At 36.5% G+C, this 16803-nt stretch overlaps 1 protein-coding gene across 1 annotated transcript in view; it reads left to right on the forward strand.

Annotated features, from left to right (window-relative positions):
* ADAMTS19 (ADAM metallopeptidase with thrombospondin type 1 motif 19) overlaps positions 1-11805 on the forward strand; it is a 129091-nt gene extending 117286 nt beyond the window's left edge. Inside the window, exons 22-23 of the mRNA XM_079331266.1 lie at positions 8602-8779; positions 10655-11805. Of these exons, the coding sequence (XP_079187392.1) occupies positions 8602-8779; positions 10655-10806 (330 nt within the window). The 3' untranslated portion in view covers positions 10807-11805. The remainder of the gene's footprint in view (positions 1-8601; positions 8780-10654) is intronic.
* The last annotated feature ends 4998 nt before the right edge of the window (positions 11806-16803 follow it).

Raw genomic sequence — 16803 nt, forward strand, 5'->3', positions numbered from 1 at the left:
GATTCACTTGGGTTCTGTTAAAATTTATGTAATCCATTTTTTCTTGTGGGGTCTAGCTGATTTTTGTTGGATTTTTTTTTTCATGCATCTGTTACCCTGTATTTCACGCAGCTAAAGAAAATATTGCCTCAGGTACTCATTCTTGTGATAAACTTGATTTTCTATGAAATTCTTACATTGTCTCAAAAATATTTATTGTTTGGTTTCCATTATTTTGTTTTAATTTATGGGGTTGTTATTTTTTTGTTGTTTTTTGATAGTTTATGACCCGGGACAAGATAAAAATACTTTTAAAATATAAGAAATAAGGAAATGTTGAAGACTTCTTTTGAGATAATTGTTTTAGAGGCTGTCTTGAGGACAGCAACCATGAAATGATACGAGTTTTCAGTTTTCAAAGCAGTAAGTAGAGGGGTGACAGAACTGCCACCTTGCATTTCTGGAGGGCAGACTTTGGCCTTTTAGAAAACTGAATGAGTCCCTGTCCTGAATGGCAAAGGAGTCCAGGAAGGCTCGACATTCCTCAGGATAGAAATCTTAAAGGTGCTACAGCTGTCTGTCCCCTTGTGCTCGAAGATGAGATGACTGTCTTGTCTGAATGAAGAGTTTTTTCTGTAATTTGTGGGGGGAAAAAAGAGTTTACAATCTTTGGAAGAATGGGGAGGCAGCTCAGGAGCACTGTGAAGATGTTGTGAGGTTATGCAGAAAGAAAATTAGAAGGATCAAGGCCCAGCTAGAATTTAATCATCCTGTTGGCATAACAGACAAGAAAAAAAGTGTCTATAAATATATGTCTAAGGAGGGCTAAAGAGAATCTCCATCGTTTATTAGATGCAAAGGGAAACATGGTGACAAAGGATGAAGAAAAGGCTGAGGTGCTTTTTACATTCTTTACCTCAGTCTTTGATATTAGGATCAGTTGTTTTGCGGGTGCTCAGCCCCCTGAGCTGCAAGACAGGGATGGGAATAGAACCAGACCCTCATAATGGAAAGGAAAAGTGGTCAGTGACCTGCTCCATGACTTAGGCAGTTCTGTGAGAGTGGGTGGGATCCACATGAGGATACCTGTGTGATCAGGCCCAGTCTGCATATGGGTTTATTAAAGGCAGTTCTTGACTAACTGGACTTCCTTCTAAGACAGGGTTAGTGGATGAGGAAGAGACTGTGGATGTTGTTTACCTGGGCCTTAGTAAAGCCTTTGACACTGTCTCCCATGGCACTCTCCTGGAATAGCTGGCAGCCGTGTTTTGGACAGGTGCCCTCTTTGCTGAGTTAAGAACTATCTGTATGGCTGGACCCAGAGAAGGGTGGAGAATGGAGTTACACCCAGTTGGCAATTGGCCACCAAGAGGTGTTCCCCTGGGCTTAGTGTAGGTCCAGTCCTGCTTGACATCTTTACTGATGATCAGGACAGGGGGATCAAGTGCACCCTCAGTCATTATTGGAAAAAAACTCTTTCATTTATTCAACCTACTGGAAAAACTTGAAAGTGCTACATAGTGTGATGATATTTAAAGGACAGTGCTTAATTCTGTGTTGTACTGAACAACTTTTTGACATATGTTTCTTTGATTTCTGAAAAGTAAATAGATAAAATAGAAATTTTTAAAAGAAATTATTGTATTGGAGGTTTCCTTTTCCCTCCTTTGAAATTTCCTTTATGTCCTTAGTAGATTCTGTGACCTGTCTTTTCATTAGGAATATCATAATCCTTTAATTATTTCTTTGTGCTGTTGAACTATGCTTTTCCATGCAAGGTTTTCTACTGAGCATCACGGTAGCATATAATATAATTATATACTCAAAGGCTAATATTTCAAATTAATTTTAAGAATTCGTTTTTGTCAGTCCAGAATAGCATGCTAAACTAATTTAATCGGAAAGATAAAGATAATTATGTCATGAAATCTAACTGTTTCCAGGTTCTTGTTTGGATGTGTGACAGTTGTAATGAATCAGGTCATCTGCTGGCAAAATACTGTGCAATGATATCTCAGATATGAAAGTTTGACATGTGATAATGTCTTGTTCATTGCTAAGCACTAGTGCCAATAATATATCCATGTGTGAGTCAGCACAGACAGGCATTTGGGACAACCACAAATCCACAGCTAACATTTATTTCTATTTCCTGTCTAACAGGGATCCCTGAAGCAATGCCCAGGCAGAGGTGCACCAACACAGCTAAAATTTGTGAAATCCACCAGTGTTATGATGTCAAATACTATTTAGCAGTGTGTCTAAAATCCTAAATAAGAACAGATAACTATTTCAGGTGGAGATATATTTAAATAGCCTTAAAAATTTGAATGTGTTTTTGTACTAAATATAAATCTATAGGAAGTATAAATACTAAATTTAAAGTGGTGTGTACCTACATCTGGAGCACATAGAGCAATCTGGCCTTCAAGATCTGCTGTGGTATTACAGGATTTGTTCATTCTTTGATATAGGTCATTAATGATGAGACAAAAATGATGATACCTTCCATGATATCAGAGGGATATGGCAGGCTGCAGCAGAATCAAGTTTTTTATGGATTTGGACTCTAGCTTGTCTCTAGCAGAACAAACTAGTATCATTGGAATAATCCCAGTTTTTAAACCATGAAGTGGATGATTGTGTTTCATTAATGCACCTAAGGAAGTAATTGAGCAATGGAATCTGGGTTTGACATGGCGACAAAGAATTTTCCATTTCCAAGCTGAGTCCAGAGAGCCCATTCCAGAGATTCAAGCCTATCAAACCCCACTATTGATTCAGAATAGATAGCGATGACATTCTGAAGAATAGATGCAAATATATTGACCTAAAAAAAAAATAAATTTTCTTTTATATTCAGATCACAAACTTTCAGTTGCTTCATGTCTTGATACCAAAGGCAATTTTGCCTCCTCTGCCAACAACCAAATTTTTCTGCGTGGGGCCTTGAAAGAAATACTGGGGGAAAAAAAAAAAAAAGAGAGAGAAAAGAAAGGTTCAGATTCTTGAGATGAAGTGATGAGGGTTTCCTCCCTCAGTGGGAACCCTGTTTCAAGTTTCTCAAGGGTACTGGGGCTCTGTCTGTTTTAATTTAAAATCTTACCTCTTTTTGAATCTTACCTCTTTGTACCCTAGAAAAAAGAGCTAGAAAGAAAAAACGGGGAGGCAGGGGCAGAAGAAGGGGGGAAAAAAGAATATAAAATAAAATAAATAGGCATAACTCTAACTTGCTAAACTTAGAAGAGACCAACAGCAGGTATTTTTTTTAGCTAAACTTAGCACAAGTTCTGAATTTTAAATTTGGCATACTGAGGTGTTGGGTGTGTCAGAAATGAGAGAGGCAGAAAGACCTTCCTGGAAATGATGCATGTGAGAACTCAGACTCCATATTATGCTTGTATCCATAAGTCCCTCTTTTTGCTACACTATTCAGAAATGCCTTTATAGCAACAAAAAAGGTCTTAAATAAACTGCAGATTATTTGCTTCGTTTAGGTAATCTTTAAGAACATTGCCTAAGTCAGTAAAAGCCTTTGCTGGAAAAAAAATGCGCCATGTTATCTACTGTCTGCATTCAAATGCAAGCTTTATAACAAGACAAAACAGAAAAAGATTTTGCAAGCATGCTAGCAAAAATGAATCCTGCTGCTAAAGTCTGATTGCTTGCTATTCTTGTTTCACACTCACTTCACGAAAAGGTTGAAACCGCTTAAAAGCTGGAACTGATGAACCTATACATAAATGATTAGGAATGCTCTGCTAATAATTTCCAGTAAAACTCATCACTGAGTTTCCTTAGGAGCACGTCAGCCTCTGCTTTGAATGCTACTTAGACTTGTAAAACCTTTTATTGAGCAGTCCACTTATTCTTGAAAATAAATTGTCCAAGTCAATTCTGTTAATAGTGTCACAGATTGGCTTTTTTCACTGTGGATTGTATCAGCCTCTTCAGTGATTGCCTGTTGTCTTGGCAGAAAGATGCATTTTGACCGTTACTGTCTGCCAATGACAATTTTTCCCTTAATTTAGGAATTCCTACTTCTCATGAAGGCCAGCTGGAAGCAGCTAACACATTACAGCAACTTCCTCAGCTGTTGGCCTTGGGAATATGTATTCTCTCCAGAATATATATCTTTGGCAGGGAACAGAAAGAAGGAATCTTGGGTAGTGGGTGTGCATGCCAAGTGTAAGGATTGTTATATTTAACGCCTAGATTTCTCTCCTTGAAATTATGTCTAAAAGAAGTTCAAAAGTAGGACAAAATTCAAACAGGGAGGTAAGCTGGGATTTTTTTCAAGAAAAAAAGATTTAAAAAAAAATAGCTGTTAACTATCTTTACACAGGGTTTTTTTGTAATCTTTAACAGGAATGTTTTACATGTCTTGCTGCTTGAATGGTTTTACAGTACCTTTAGGACCATGTCCAAGATGCACAGATTAACAGCCACATAAAAAACCCCTCTGGCTGTGTTCTAGAACATTTAGTCTAAACCTACAAATACAGTTGTCCTACAGGAATTTGTGCTAATCAGCTACATGGCCTTAAAGTCTAGGTCATCTGAGTAGTGAGAAGTGCTATTAACCCCCACAAAAATAAAGTATTGCATTTGCAAGACTGACATGTGGGAGATAGAGTGGATGGGAAGAAGAACTACAGAAATGTGTTCTTCATTCACTAATAATAAAAGTTGTGGGTTTATATTAACGTGAAACCTGCTGAATTAATGAAAATGCTACATATTGATTGAGAATGAACATGTTCTGTAAATCTTACATATACATACAAAAAATTACAAGCACTTTTGACAGATAAATTTATTTCTGATTAAATTCACTGGTTAATGTGTAAAAGTGAAAATATTTTTGATTTCTTTGAAATTGAAAGCTTTTTTAGAGTTTTAAACATGGAAAGTGCAGAAATATGCAGAGCCTGTACAGCTTCAACAACATACCATGAGCACAACCTAAAATGTGACAGCTGCATATACAGTGAAAGGTATTTACCTAAGTCTGAAGATTTGCAGTGAGAGAAATCCAAAGGTGAGGCAAGTTTGGGAGGTACTTTTGGAAGAGTCTTCTTCAGCTTGAATATGCACCTGCATATACAATAGAATGAGTGTCAAAATGAGAGTCAGAGCTGTTGCTCTGAAGGTGCATCTAGCTGATCTGCAGAAGATGAGGTGTCTCCTAGTGAAGTCAGAACAATTCCCTATCTTTTCAGGATAAAGAAGAAAAATACACATTACTTTTATTCTCCAGTATTCAATGCCTGCTCTCAGTTGTAGCAGCAGTTGGCTGATGTATTTGCAGGACAAACTTGTGTTTTAGATGGACATGGAAACCTCACTGTTTGTGTAGCTAGAAAGTGCACTGCAAAATGCCTGATGCTTAACCTATTTCATACTATTTCATATTACTTCAAATATGACCTAATATAGCAACTAGCTTATATGAGCTTTTATGGTAAGAAGGTTTTTTTTGTGGTTTCCAGTCAGTAGAACTCTTAGTTTTGAAGTCAGACACCACTGCTGCTGCTGCTATGTGAACATTGAAGAGCACAGCATGCCTATCAAATCTCTCATTGATTTTAAAACTTTAGGCATTTGTGAAATTCTTGGTTTACCTGCATACTAACTAGGCTGGGTTTAAAAGTTTTCAATTGCAAATCACTGGGGTAACCCTGCTTCTCAACATTCCCCAAACATCTTACAAGACTTAGTAAGTTCCTATTTTTAAAAAAATAATAATAAATGCACTGTTAAATTTAGTACATTTCTGTGAAAATAAAAGAACATAGAGCACAAATTTCTTTATTTCCAGTTTTGCTGGGAAAATTTCTTTATTTCCTGTATGAACTGAGATATTTTCTTTAATCACCCTTTGATGTCAGTTTCTAAAGTTGTGATATTAGTAAGCAGGTCAAGCAAGACTAAAATTAATTGTTTGTATGATCTCAACATCTCGGGATGAAAAGCTACATTGTAATGCTTCATAGCACTCTGAAATATCTCACCAAGGCCAGTGGAGGCTCAGTTATTAAGAGGATATTAATTCACTAGTTCAAAATCTTGCTGGATTCTGCATAGAAATCCAGCACCTAAACACTGATTAGCTGAGAGATCTGTTTGTTGCATGTTGTGTCAGTTGCAGTCACAACAAGCCTTCAGGCCAGAGCTCATTTGGTGTGGAGATGATGTGACTGCTCCCAGAGTGGTCTCCACAAAGGCACCTGCCTACATGAATTGTATGGCACTATCAATTAGCAGATAAACCACTGGAGCCCATTTTGTTAGCAAAAGACTATTTTTTTTCAAATCCCATTCTCCCCTCCAATATTCCAGGTGGCTGGATTGCACCTGCCCAATCTAGGGTAACGTAAGGGCAGACCAATTATTTTTGGAGATCTTACGTACCAGGTCCACCTTCCCATGTCCTCCTTCTCTGTAGCTGACAAAAGGAATACGTCATGCTCACATGGTCTTTTCAACATGAATATCTTTGATGGGAAAATAATTTAATACTGTATGTCATATTACTCTAAATTAAGATCGCCATGATAACATTTAAAGATTATCTTTCCTTATTAGACACCTTCAACATACTTTACTCTCACATTTGTGTTGTAGTTTTGGTTTTGTCTTTTTTCTGCCTTTTCAAATTTTACTATTCCATTGTCTCAATTTTAATTTCATTAAAGTATTCCAGAAATAAATACCTCCGAAAGTATGATGAGAGGAATTTAAGGAGTGGTCAGAATTTTGGCAAAATTAAAATCCATGTTCCATTTGCTATTGGGGATAAAATTCATGTAGATATATGTGTGATTTTACATGTTGACCATAATGTGCATAATGTTGGCTGTTACAGGAACTCAGATTTATTTTAGCTGCACAAGGAAAAGGCAGAGAATTGAAGAAAGCTAGTAATGTTGAGAGGCTTTTCTCATGCAATTTTACAGCAGTGTACTAAATTTAAAGTTGATGGCATACTTTGAAGGTACTTTAGTACTAGCTGATTTCCGTCCTGTAAACCATGTATTTGTTCATGTGTTAAACTGTGGTTGGTTCTGAACAGACAGCTGTGTATTCATAATTTAATGTCTTTACATGCCTTGACTCATGGAGGTTGCATCTGATTAACTCAGCAAGGTACAGTTCTGTATTGACTCACTGAAAACAGGAGCAAAATCAAGTCCACCTGCTGTCTCTATAAAATGCCAGTCTTTGATTTTGTGTGGTTAAAAGTTCAGTCCCTTGTGAAAACATCCAAGTGTATATCCTAGTCTCTTGCACCTCTCTTGGAGCCTTATGAGTCCAAAGACAGGAGTCTCACTTCTCTCAATACACATATTGAGGTACAAGCCCTCTATTTCCCATTTAGCATATGTACATCTTTCTTCCAAATAGGTGTTTAAAATGTCACTCAAAGGCATATAGATAGCCAAACCAAAGGCTAAAAACTTATTTAGTGATTCCTATAGTCAAAGTTTATTCATCCTTTCCAGAAAAGCATGCCTCTCCATCTACATCTCGAGACAGGATGGCTGGGAAACATTTTTTGTTGCAGCACCTTCGCCTTGTCTTTCTCCTTTGATTTTTTTTTCCAGCTGCTTCTTGATTCCTCCCAAGGAAATATATTCTGAACATTTATGTAATAAAAATTATTTAGAAAAATATTTCCAGGATTATGTGGCAAAATTTGTAGTCTGTGCTCTTAGATTATTCATTACAAGAAACTGATTAGTATTTGAAGATGTTCTCTTTAAAAAATTTCTGTAAAACTTGGTGAAATTTCTGGGTAGTTGGGTCAAAATCATTACAGGCTAGGAGAAAATTCCAATATGTAATTTTTAATAGATTTGTAGTTAAGCAATAGCATGTGTGTCAAATGGACAGAAAAATAATTAATATCCTATGAAATTTTGTTCACAAGTAGTCAGAAAAGATGAAAACATGTTGTTTTGTTTTGTTTCATTTTGTTTGGAATAGGTTTTGTAAGCATCTGTCCAAGTTTTCACTCTAATATATTATGTTACAGTGATAGAAATAGAATGTTACCATTGTTACAGTGCTCAGTTGTTTTATTTTCTTACCTCATTCTCTGTGGCAATGAGAGGACAAGGCATCATGTCTCACATTTGTGTTTTATTTTTGAGACACGCGTGAAAACATGAAGATGTGATGCAAAACCAGGAGACACACACTCTGCTCTGCAGAAAGAGCATTTTTGCTGCAGCTAATCAATGGCTTTATTAAAAATTCTTTTCCTGATGTATCTGTGAATGTTTTTTCTATCACTTTAACCTCTAATAAGAGTAAATTAATATATAGATAAAAGAGAGTAACCTTTGCTTCCTTCGTGCACATTGCTGGTTTTGAGTTTCATCACAGGCTCTACAAAATGGACGGCAGTAGGATGCTGGAGTGAGTCCTTCAATTAATACTGTTAATTAATTTGTACTTTTTTAGTTGATTTTCCTTTAGCTAATGGAATAGAATTCAGAAATCTTGGAATTCTGACATCTGAAGAAGCAGCCACTGACTTCATGTGGACTGGCATTTCATGTTCATGATTACCAGCAAAAATATCTTCCCAATGAATGTGTCTTCTGTGTGTTCCAGTGCTCTGTCACCTGTGGCAAAGGAATGCAGTCTCGAGTCATCCAGTGCATGCACAAGATCACGGGAAGGCATGGCAATGAATGCTTTTCTTCAGAAAAGCCTGCAGCCTACAGACCCTGTCACCTCCATCCCTGCAATGAGAAAATTAATGTTAACACAATAACATCACCCAGGTTAGGTAAGCAGTCAGAAATGACAAATCTCTTTTCAGTTCTTTCTCTCCATACAGTAAAACAAAATGTTCAGAAACAAGTCTAGGACTCAGGAGGTATTCAGGGGATTTAATTCTATGCAGAGATTGATCTTCCTGCCTCAGGTTTTGAGTATGTACATCAGAGACTGTAACTAATGGTGAAAGATTTTGTTATCCAAGGAAGAACCTCATTATGAGACTGTATGGTATTAAGGGAACAAAACATCACATATGAAAATATATTTATATTAGAGACATTACAAATACACATTTTTATATATATTCACAGTCAATTTTATCAAACCTTTCTAAAGTAAGAAAATACCTTCTGTTTCAAAATTCTGCGAAATGTGTTCTCTTGATATTTGTGTGATCAAGAAGGCCCTTGTTTGTTCTTTAAATACAAACAGCTCTTTCCACTTGTGTTTAGTTCAAATGTCTACAGCAATGCCTGATGTATTAGTCATTGTGTGTGAAGAAAAATAACTTTAAATGAAGAGATTTGCTGTACCTGGCAGAACTCAGGTCTCTTCTATTCTTAAAGAAATTATGTTATTGCATAAGTACAGAACTGTTAGTTCTGGTAGTTTTTGTTTCCTAGTGCATTGTTGATGATGATTACCATTAGTTCCCCTAATTATTCATCTGCATCTAGAACATGACAGGAATATTCAAAGACTTGCTGTAAGACAGCACACCCTCTCCAGCTGACTTTCCAGAGCACTTGTTAAGATAAACCTTCCTGTCCAATAGATTACTCCCACATGGCATTTCAGACTATGTACAGTACTTGCTTTAAGACAGTGAAGGTACTTCTCCTTGAGGTTTTGATCCTTTGAACATTTCTGTGCAGTAGTCATTGTTTCAATTTGCACTTTATCTTGTACTTTATCTTTCTTTGTTCAGTTGGTCTCTCAGAAGCAAGATGCCATCTCTCCATCATTGATGGTTTTCTTTGGTGAGGTTATATAAGCAGCTTTGTGTCACAGACTAATGTGAATCAGAAAGAATCACACAAAAAGTACAGTGTCAATTAAAATTTGGCTTAATGTGAAGTGCAAAAAAAAAAGATTGGACTATGTTGTCATCATGACATGGATTATGTAGCACTGATATTATTAATCTACAAGTCAATGTCATCCAGCATGGAGTCAGAATCCAATCCAGTAGAAACCTTAACATCTCCAAAATGCATGATGCAATGCTTCTCTTCAGTATATTGGTCATTTTGGCTTCCAGTTCCATTCATAGAGATCTTTTGATTCGAGGGTAGGGCTAATGAAAGCTGGTGGGGATTGTGCAATCAGCTCTTTTACAAATTCCTCTTCTTGTTAACATAGGAGATTAACTCAAATCTGAGATTTACTTCTTTTTTGCAGTGTTTGTGATGGGTGTGGGACAACATCTTGTTCTTGTGCTCTGTTTTTCACTGGGTTCCCATTTTTAATTCCATGTACTGCATACTACATTTATTTAGTTACAAGTGTTTAGTTACACTTGGTATGTATAACTAAATGTGAAAATTTCCAACTTTAGTACCATGATCTTTCTGTGATAAGCTTTGTAAAGAGGCTTTCATAAGTGAAACAAGGCAGAAAGATGGGCTTTACTACATGACATTAATTAAGTTCAATGCAATTTAATCCAATTTATAAATAAAGCTGGCCTTAACAATTTTTGATGCTGAATATATTGACAACAGGAGGACGAGGGGAATTCCTTCTTTTATTTAATATCTACATCTATACCCTTTCTCCTCCCCAGACACACTTTTTAAATCCTTGTCTCTTTTGCTACGTGATTCTTCACTAGAAAAGGCATCAGTAATTTACATTTGATTTTGCTGTTGTTGTTTCACAGCTGCTTTAACATTCAAGTGCCTAGGAGACCAGTGGCCTGTGTACTGCAGAGTGATAAGAGAGAAGAACCTCTGTCAAGACATGAGGTGGTATCAGCGATGCTGTGAGACGTGCAGGGACTTTTATGCGCAGAAGATGCAACAGAAGAGTTGACCTCTGTCAGGCTGGCTGTCTCTTGGCTCTTTGCAATCTCATTATTTATAAACACACACCCACACAGGCTTTTTCAGACCAAATATTATCAGATGACATGTAATTTAATCAAATTAATTTATTTTTGCCTGCCAGACATCCTTGATGGTTTTGGTTAGACAACCAACATGTTTTATCTTCTGAAATTTTCATAATTAATTTTTATATGAACACTTTTGGATACACTTATCAGAATGTTTAAAAAATAGTAACTAGTATTTTAAATGTTTATTTTCAGTAAGGTCATCTGTTGCAAAAAAAAAAAAAAAAGTCATGTTATCTTGAATTTATTTTAATTTAGCTGAATAGTTTTGTTGTATATGGAAATAAAGTCCTTTTTAATTTTATTATATTTTTGGCATTTGGAGTCAGAATGTGATGTGTTTTTTGCAACAGATGTCAAAGTGAACAAGCTAACATTATTAAACAGGTTATTACAGAATGTATTGTGAAATTAGTTCATTTGATTTAGAAACATACTGAAGGGGATATTCTACTGTAACTTATATTATAAACAAGAAAATTAAAATAGCTAAGTAGAGATTTTGATCATTTCTCATGGACACATACTTGAACACAAGTATTAAATCAATGAAACACTGTAGAGATTTACACTGAATCACTGTTGCACTGTTTGAGGTAGTGTAGAGAAACGCAGTTCTAGAACTTGTGCCATCCTATGAATCCACGTCTGTAGTGTTTTAACTTGTCACTTAATTTTTAAAGTTTTTAAAAGAAAAACCCATGCCCCTCTATACCTTTGTGTGTCCTTTTGCAGATTAAAGAATGGAAGAGTCCTTTCTCCTGCCACTTATATGAATTAATCTGTTAAACATTCTCAGTTCTCTGTTGATGATTTAGAAAATAGCTTTGTAATACTACTCTAGTTTTATCTTTGTCTAATGAAAAAGTCTTTATAAAAATTAAATGTTTTGCAGTTTTGTGAAACATTATTAAACAGCTAAGATTTTCCTTATGAGAAAATATTGTACATGATTCACATGATTTTTACGTTTTCAATAAAAAGTAAAGCTCCTTTTGTTATTTGATATATTTTTGTGTGTCTGTGTCTGGTAGTTTAATCCATTGAACCCTGCATTGCAGCAGGTACAGCTATGGCATGAGTGCCTTCTGCCTCTTAGGCACGACTCTGCAGCTGCAGACAGACATGTCACTCTGTGAGCCTTGACAGAGATGGGAAGCTGAGAATAACAAAGCAGCATTCTGTGGAGAGGCAGGTGTTTATCTCAGGTGGGTCCTGTAATGGCTGAGCTTGGCCAGTGGACAGCAGTAGCTCTTCTGCCCCCCATTTTGTGATGAAGCATGTTCTGAAAATATGTAGGAGAGCAAAACCTGAAGGCAAGACAGCTGGAGAAATAAGCCAGGAAGGCATATTTTCTACTCAGAGCAAAAAGGAAATGCAGCTTTATTTGAGTGACTGTTGCTTTTCCTTCTCTGCAAAGATTTTAGTGTATAGATGCAATGTAGATATCTACACAGTTTCCACAGATGGATAACCAGAGATACCCACAGACAATAAACTGAGGCCCCCAGTCAGGACTGAGATTCTGTATAGGAAGAATACTTAGATGCAGTCTTACCTCTCATTGAAATCAACATCTGTGGTTCAAATAGCTGTACTATCAAAATCTTTGGTTTGGCATCTTACTGCTCTGCATTTGAAAACTGCAACTTTAATGAAGTGCTAGAAGTAAAAAAAAATAAAGAAAAATAATGTTGACATCATGGCATGCTATCTTTTTAATAATTAAAATGTTTCAATGCAAGGAAAATTCAGTTTTCTGGGGCATAACTCCTTGATGTTACAGATGCGTATTTGAAAGTCTAATAAAGTTATTGTAGTTGGCAGACAAAAGAAGCAATTATTATTTTAAATTTTCTTCATACTTAGCATCAGGTCTTAGTAATACTGCTGTACTCACTTGAATTACAGTTGAAAAACAAGCAAAAGAAAAGATACCTCCAGACTAGGAGCCAGAGGAATTTATTTTAATCAGCCAGTGATATCCTCACAGTTCTAAATGCTTATGCTTTGCTGATTTTGAATATTTCACTAACAAGAATGCCATCTTAGTCAAAAAATTTAAAAAGCGTATTTTAACTCCGCCTGGATCTGCCAAAAACAAATCAGTGACTGGTGCTGAAATCATTCTTCCATCACCTCTATAAGATCATAAAAAGGAAGTAATTTTCATTGGGAGGCAGAGGTGGAAAGTTGTGGTCTAAAATGACCTTTTTTTTAAATGTAATGAGTGAAATCAGGATATTATAGTGCTGATAATTCTGCTTCTGATTCCTTTAGCATCTGCATACAAAACTATTAGTTAAATGCGTGTGAATAATTTTGAAGCAGTTCTGTGTCTAAACAGCAAATATACCTCTGAATTTGAAAGCAAGTTCATTTTACTGTTCAGTATACTCTATCATCATTCAGGGGAGTAGTACAGACTGAAATACCTCTTTGGTCAGAAAATTATAAGAACATTCTGAAAATGTGCCCAGGCTGTGTCTTAAGCCACAGCACACTGTGGGGAGGGCAGGCATGTGCCAGCCCTGCAGAGTTTTCCATAGACCTGGATGGCAGCAGGCACCTTTCCAGCTGTGTTCAGGCAAGCCATAGCCTTATGCAGTCATAGACAATCCAGAGTTCACTCTTTTAATTTGTTTTAAATTTGTTCTTTCTTCTTCAAGAACAATCCCTCTGCATTAATATGTTTTCCTTCCTGCCTGATGAATATGTAACATTTCAACAAATGATTGTCAAATCAGTTGAGTTCACCTGGCATGTACAAGTGAAATTCACTCTTAGCTCCTAAGGGCTGGAATAGGCCTCTCTGCTAATTAAATACCACTTAGACCCTATTTTGTTGGATTAAGTGGGATTTAAGTGGTACACAGGGATTGTGCTAGGCTGGTGCTCAGCAGGTTTACTTCCACCTCCCACATATGTGCTGGCCAGCTAGAGAAGTGAGCAAAAGTGACAACAGCTACCACATCTCAAATCTCTCTTAAAGAAATACCTGAATTTTAATTGCATTGTCATTTATTCTGTAGGGAAAATGCTGCTTTATTCTAGAGGAAGTGGGTTAGATTTTGGGTTGTTTCAGGTTTTTTCCATTCAGTTTTCATTATCTTCTTCAGTGACAGAAAAGCAGCCATTTGCCTATTTGAAAAATGCACTAAAAATAGAAAGCTTGCCTGAATCAAGAGACCAGTGGAGGCCCTAATACCTAACAGAACAATTATAAAAAGAAAATTAGAAGCACCCAGAAATAATTTAAAGAGATCTGTAAAAAAAGATGTGCAAACTAATAGAAAGGGAACTTGAAAAATATCCAAACCTGGAAGCCAAATCAGGTGGGATCATCTGATAGCACAAGTGTGAAAGGACTGATAATGGAGTGAAAGAGAAGTTCAGTTAATTACTTATGTTGGCTTTTTCAGATGAAATATTGAAGGTTTTCTTATAGCAGAGACATCAGACAAGTTGGATCAAGGTGAAGGAAATACACAAGAAAGTAAGACAAAATAAGTATGTTAAGTACAAACAGTACCTAGGATTGCAGTCACCTGAGAACACTGGAAGAACAAAACTGAGAAACTGGTGTTAGAGCCACTGGCACCCAAGGTGCAGTGTCATTCCTGCCTGTGGAAAAGGCAATCCCTTGAGCTACCGATTAGGGAGTCTTGCCATAACAGCCAACAAACAAAAAAGCAAGATCCCTGAGCACCTGGATAGGCATGTGCTCTTGGGTGGGAGTCAGAATGGCTTCAGTTGTGAAGGGAACAAAGAGGGTGTGCTGGACCCAGAAATCTCTGACAATGTTACAGAATATTCAAGAAACTGCATTCACACAGCACTGCAGGAGCAATCTTTATGGCTTGAAAGGTGATTAAAGAATTGGAAGCAAAATGGTCATCTTTCAGGATGGAGAGAAGTCAGCAATATTGTTAGGGTTTTTGGCATTTTCACCTGTGGCATGAGGAAGAGTAAAAACTGAGTTCTCCATCTACACAGGTGACAGCAAGCTCTTCTGGTTAACTCCTGCCTCAATTGGCAAGAAATACAAAACTGAGTGATTAAACAAGACATTAAAAGAAAAACTTTGGTGTAGGTAAATGTCAAGTATTATAGCTATGAAAATAGCCTGAACCATTCCTATAAGATACTGAATTTGCAACTGGCAGTCACAGAAGTGAAGTTACTAGCCCTATGAGAGTTACTAACTACTATGGGAACAGCAGGGAAAAAAGCACCAAAAACTGATGGATGTTGTCAGAAGAGAAGACATAATTTTTCCCATTTTTGGAACTGGTATAACCACAATATGAACATTGTATTTGTTTATGGTTGCTGTATTGTTATGAACAGTGTAGTGGAATTACAGTGTAACACGTTAAAAATGAAACATAAATTACCAAGGAGATAGACTAGGGGGCTTACAAGATTTAAAAGGTTGATAATGCAAATTGAAAAGAAAGAGACTGGGATAGCTATAGTTTAAAAAAATACTGAAGGTGGTGGATAAGCTGCATGGGGAGCTCTTCTTAAAACCATGCAGTACTGCAAAGAGGGCATCCTTGATATGGCTAATATAGAAATTAATTAATTAATTTCAAAGACATTAAAGTAAGAAATTCGAGCAGATGGTCATGAGATTATGAAGCTTGCTTCTGGAGGAGGTGCTATCAGAAGAACTGAAAAGCAGTTAGAACTATTTTATCAACAATTTATAATTAGATCATAATAAAAGGACTGGGAAAGAGATAGTTAAGCACAAGACAAATTGTGTGGTTTCTGAGGCAGTAAAAGAATGAACTGCAGGATGTAGCCAGGTGTACACTGTCTCCCTAAACAGCATCTTGGTCTTGCCCTTTTCAAGCAAAGTGAAAAACCCTGGGATTGGGAGAGGTCTGACTTAGTAAGATGTCTGTTATGTTCTTATGTCTAATGGAGTGGTGTTGGTATGTAAACTCACACCAGCACACACAACATCTTGTGCTACACTAATACAGAAAAGCCCTTTTTGTGATGTCCTAATTCAAAAAAGGTTTTCCTGTATTTCAAGCAACAAACTATCAAAAGCTTATCCTCTGTGGCAGTTTCATCAAAATTAAACATATCCTAGAAAAATATACTTATTTCAAGAAAAGATTAAAATAAGAATGAGAAGGCTACTTTTGCTAGTCCTATGTAGAGTTCATAATGAGAAGGGAAATTTCATTAGCTTAAAGTCAAAAGGACTTAAGACTCATAAAAAGATGATGAAACTATCAACTCTCAAAATAAAATAAGAAAAGTGATGGGACTGAGACCATACCATTCAAGTCAGTAACAGTGAATTTTTCCACTCATTTGAATGGGAGCAGAATCAATTCCCTGAAAACTTCTGTTATCAATTACTTGAAACAATCTAGTATTTCCCAGGGTCAAGAAGAATTTACTGTGAAAGAAATCCCTGACCCTAAAAAAAGTGCATGTCATAGCTGTTGTGGTAAGTGGTACCAACCCACATAGCACAATGGAGTCTCTTGGTACTGCTGCAGAAAAGGAGGACTTGCTTTGACTGGAAGCTGCTTCTAATTTTCTCGGGGGGAAAAAAATGTTACTTTGAAGTATTGTAGGCTTGACATTTTTGGCAGATAATTTGAGGAAGTGCTGGTATGCATTTAAGTGTCTTATGCATTTACTCACTGGTACTCAGTTAGTTTTAATGAGCACATATGTATCTATCAAAATAGACCTTCAACCTGAAAACTTAAGCCAGGCACTTACAGAAACTTGTCCTGTCTGCTCTGCCACTTCTAAACAATCTTTTGTCATTGGTAGATGATATAAGTGAGCCTGATACCAAACAGGGGTCAGATACAGTTTCAGGAAACTGTCGTATCCTTCTTCACGTCATTAATAATAGAAAGAGCATGCACAGCCAGGAA

The sequence above is a fragment of the Erithacus rubecula genome, assembly GCF_903797595.1.
Source record: "Erithacus rubecula genome assembly, contig: SUPER_Z_unloc_2, whole genome shotgun sequence".
In the NCBI taxonomy this organism is placed as follows: Eukaryota; Metazoa; Chordata; class Aves; order Passeriformes; family Muscicapidae; genus Erithacus; species Erithacus rubecula.